This window comes from Clupea harengus, chromosome 17 (genome assembly GCF_900700415.2).
Source record: "Clupea harengus chromosome 17, Ch_v2.0.2, whole genome shotgun sequence".
Lineage (NCBI taxonomy): Eukaryota > Metazoa > Chordata > Actinopteri > Clupeiformes > Clupeidae > Clupea > Clupea harengus.
The window spans coordinates 1310001-1314947 of NC_045168.1; the positions used below are offsets into that span (position 1 = coordinate 1310001).

General features: G+C 43.6%; 1 protein-coding gene across 2 annotated transcripts in view; it reads left to right on the forward strand.

The window, feature by feature from the left end:
- Positions 1-4578, forward strand: part of LOC105890288 (L3MBTL histone methyl-lysine binding protein 4) — a 77242-nt gene extending 72664 nt beyond the window's left edge. For both annotated transcript variants that reach the window (XM_031584220.2, XM_031584219.1), the window contains exons 20-21: positions 3551-3613; positions 4329-4578. In XM_031584220.2, coding sequence (XP_031440080.1) covers positions 3551-3613; positions 4329-4487 — 222 coding nt within the window. In that variant the 3' untranslated portion in view covers positions 4488-4578. The remainder of the gene's footprint in view (positions 1-3550; positions 3614-4328) is intronic.
- Positions 4579-4947: the final 369 nt, after the last annotated feature.

The following is a 4947-nucleotide window of genomic DNA, read 5'->3' on the forward strand; positions in this document are numbered from 1 at the left end:
ATAATGTGAAATCTACAGTCATTTTAGTTATTCAGATTATAGATTGCTTCATTGCCCGAGTCATCAGGCTCTTTGTTTGAAGTTTAAACTCTGACTTCCATGATGCAGATGACATTTTTATAAAGGCTTACTGCTAGATGAAATCTAATTTGTACAGGCTGAAATCCTACTCAACCCAGCAGCATAGTTTTAAGACTTTCCCCTCCGCCAAAGATAGAAAGCCACTAGCAGAATACCACACTCCTACACTAATTAAGCTAGGTAGAATCACATTTGCATATTCATGTCTTTGCCCCTACCAGCTCTACATGTCTTGTAAGGTTGTAGGCAGCATGTGGTCCATGCAGATAAAGTGAGTGCAGCCTAAATTATAGCACATTGCTTAGAGAACTGCTGGCCCCCTGCCAGGGGTGTTGGGTGAGCCATCCTCCCTCCCAGCCTGCCCAGTCCCCTGCACCCTTCCATCTTCCCAGCCTGCCCAGTCCCCTGCACCCTTCCTGCTTCCCAGCCTGCCCAGTCCCCTGCACACTTCCATCTTCCCAGCCTGCCCAGTCCCCTGCACCCTTCCTGCTTCCCTGCATTCCCAGTCTCCTGCACCCTTCCATCTTCCCAGCATGCCTGCCCAGTCTCCTGCACCCTTCCCTCTTCCCTCTCTCCAGGTCTATTCAGTATGGATCTGAACTGCAGCATGTACTCCTGCATTATTGACATAATATATGCTGGTGGTCGCACAGCTCAGAGTTTCTCATATCTGCCTCTCATCCCCAACCTACAATAATGCACACGCCTCCCCCTTTTGTAATTATCTTGTACATCTCTGGAACCACTGATGTGGGATTTTGCAATTACCTGATCTCTTTTGGGGGCAAATGCTTTTGGCTTGAGTCCAACCCTACATTATTGTATTTAATTCAGCCTAGTTTCGCATATCTGCCTCCCATCTCCAACCAACCAACCCCAGTGATGTATGTTCAAGGACTGCCTCTTTTTATCAGCAGAGCATATCTGAATCCAGTTATGTAAGGCTTTGTAATTGTATGATCTCTGTTGGGGATTGTTACCTATCGCGGCAGCCTACCCCTGCATTATTGACATACCGTATGCTGCTGGTCCTACAGCTCAGAGTTTCGCATGTCTTTCTCCCATCCCCCCACAGTAGTGCCTGTCGTAGCTCTGCCTCTGCTCTGTATAAGCTGAGCGCCTCAGTCTCACCTGATTAAGGAAGGCCTGTGTAATTATCTGTATCTGTTTTTAATGGGCGTCTTGGAGCACGGAGAGTTTGGCTAAAAGGACTCAATTTGTGTTCAGGACTCAATTTCCATATTGCCACTAAATGACTACATTATGCAAGCATAGCTATAAATACAGACATCCAAAAACCAGGAATGGCAAATCATTGTAAATGACTTCACATGCAATCCCAAAGCCAATGTTTCATTCCCTCTCCCCCGCCCACCCGGCCTCCTCACACTAACCTCTAGGATCAGTAGAGGCCCATTATTCATACTATTCACACTATTCACAGTGAGTACACAGGCCAAAAAAACAGAACCCCTTTGTCGTGACCGATTGCATTGATTCATTGATCCAGGGTACCTTCATGTAGAGTGCATGGTGGTAGTGTGTAAGTCAATGCTTTGGAATTACCTTTCGCAATCAAGGTCTTTGACCTTAGTGATGTTGGACTAGAATTGAATGTTATTCATGAAGATGCCCTAGAGCATCAGAGAGAGGAGGTTATTTGTATGCTTTTAGTACGATTCCAAGACAATTTAGAGGCATTTATTTCTAATTAATGACTATTTGCAAACGGTTTAAGAACCACCTTATACAACCAGAGAATATTATAATGCTTATGTACTGTGATTTTAACTAATTCTGTTTAACCCTCTGAGGACTCGGTGCCTTTGAGGTAGTTTGACATGCCTTGACATTTTTCTTTTTTTCCCCCATCTAAAAGCAATGATCCCAAAGTGCTACATATGCTCTTATTTAGCACTAACTCGGCAACAATAATCTGAAAGCAGGCAGAATGTCAGTATTATATTCAGAAGTGCTGAGAGAAAAAAAAGACACACATAGTGTTTGTGGCGAAGACTTTTGAGCTCTGATTGACGTATTTCACCAAATATAATTTGTACTCCTCATTTTCAGTCTGGTATTTTGCACTTAATCAGGCAAGACCTGGAATGGTTGCATAATTCTGTGACAACTTATGAAACCAAGCTATAAAGGCAAAGATTTCTTGGCAAACACTGCACTCCGCTATCCCAGATTCAGACGCAGTGCGTTGCCAAGCTGTAACTCTCCTGAACCATTTTTACCTGAACCCATTTGCCTCCCGCTCTACCTTCACCAAAGGTGCTGTTCCGACTTTTGTGTGCTTCCTTAGAAAAGCCCACTCCCGTGTTCTATTAATGGACGTTTCTAAAAGCTGCTGTTTTCTAAGAACAATCACCCCCCTTTTTCTTTGCCTCACCTCTTCCTGGAAGTTGTGCAACATGGGGCAGTGTGCGCAGCCTAGCAGGGCAGATTTAGGACAGACGGGTGACGCACAACTCCCACTCTGTTGGGTTTTTTTCTGCCTTGCCAGCTTGAACACTGAAAGAACTACCCATACCAGTCATACTACCCTTCTTTATTACATTGTCATATTGATAACAAGTACCCTAAGTAGTCCTAACAGTATTTACTGGTACTGTAGACAAGTATCCCTTTAGTGTTTTACTTTTACATAAGGGAACATGCCTATATGTTAGATCTATGCTAATACTGGTCACTGGTACAAAAAGTAAAGAAATGGTTGAAGACGGTATATGCCATGATGTAACTTTCCTCACAGTAATTACCTCGGCTGGGTTTCCTGATAACGTTTAAAGGTTCTTAATAAAGTCGTTTACTTAAGAGTTCCCCTAACCTTCCTATGCGTGGGCTACCTTGAATCCATGTTTCTGGAATCTATTAGTGTCATTCACGTAGGTTTGAGCATGCCTAAAAGGAGTGCGATGGGGATGATTCAGATTGGAGTGCAGGTGATTAGTAGAACAACAACCTGAAATAATGGACACCAAATTCAAGATAAAAAAAAGTTCCCAAATATGGACGGCTGTAGCCTAGACGTTACTCACAGATTTGTACTCGCAAGGGATTAAAAATGAACGGCTAAACATACCAACGTTTTTATTTTTATTTAATGAAGAACAAAATGTAATGCAACACATATCTTGGTATTACACCGCAGTCAGTGCATTTGTCCAGACACCAGCTCAACATCTTCAGACTGTAGAACGTTTGTTTTATCTGAAAACTGTGTTAAGGTATAGCCAAGAGTGGTCTCTAGACCAACCTTACGAAAGTATCTCTTACAGAAGGTATACTTAGTTAGGGACGTTCTGGGAAACACCTTGCAGGTACAGCTTAAGGTATATCAACGAATGACGTAACGTCAATGCAGCTTTGGTTTTCAGACATGGGGGTCTTTATGCATGTTGGAGCCCAGGGGTTCGAACTTACTCTGACCTGCTCTCTCCCCCTCTCCGCCTCTCCGCAGGTGGCCGACTTCATCCACTCTCTACCAGGCTGCGTCGAACAGGCCAAGCAGTTCAGAGAAGAGGTAAGCACTGGAGAAATAATGGCCACTGGTCTTTAGGTTTAAAACTTCAGGTCAAATCAACTGCTACTTTAAATGAATACTAATTGTAAAGAGTTTAGTGTTTTTATTTGATTAGTAATCACGGTGTAAAATATTGTCATGAGATAGAGATGGACGTGAGTTGGACATGTTTGCTAGCTTCTTTACACCATTAGGATCCACAGCCTTTGGGAATCTAAGATGAGGATTCCTACTTTAAAAGAATAGCAACGGTTGGCATTTGTTGGTATTAGGTGGGGAAGTGAGTGAAGAAATCCCATCAAAGACTGTTATAACACAGTAACTAGGCATAATCAGTATTCAGAGCATAACGCCTCACTTCATTGGAACATTTTCATTGGAATCCCAAAGGCTGGGATTCTCTTTCCCACAAATGGATTGATCGGAGTTCATGTGGCTCTTTCAGACACATTTGTCTTATTGAAGAAGAATGGGCCTGTAATTAAACAGTTGTAAACAACAAAAGACAAATTGCTACTAAAATACGAGTTTGTTGTATTGATATGGACAATTCACCTCTACCGAAATCAAAGCTCATCGACGTAAAAAGAAGGTTAGGCTGAGGGCGAGTACGGCAGGGTTGATTTTTCTGCCCCAGTGCTTCAAATGGTAATGCATGGTAACTCATTCTAACTCATCACCCCACCCCACCCCCACCACAATCCCTTTCTGCCAGCAAATCGATGGCAGAGCCTTCCTGCTCCTGACCCAGAGGGACATCGTGAAGATCATGAGCGTGAAGCTTGGCCCGGCCCTCAAGATCTACAACTCCATCCTGATGTTTAAGCACGTCGAGGACGACCAGTCAACCAGCAGCGACCCCAACATCACATGAAGTTCCCCCCCAAGGATAGGAGAAAAAACCATCCCCTGCAAAAACATACAAAAAAAGCCTAGCTAGTTATAGTACCCGCCCCCCCCCCCCCCCCCCCCCAGTACCAGCCCCCCCTCTCTAAACATGTATGTGAAAACACACATAGATCAACTATATTGTTTCATTCCGAGACCCTCTTAACCTTAGTGTGTACAGGTACTTTAAGTCAAAAAGGACTTTGCAGCGAGAGGCTCTGTCCAGAAGACCAGTCTCGACTCGTAGGTCCCAGTGTCTTCTCTCCTCGTTTTTTTTTCTTTTTGGACTTTGTCTCCAAAAATCTGCCTTTTTAAAACGTCCAAATAGACTATTAAGGTGCATAGGTCAACCCACCACACAGCACAGTTTTATACATCCTTTTTACACTGTACCTAACCCATGTCGTGTACTTGTGTTATAACTCAGAGGTTCGGACATGTGACAA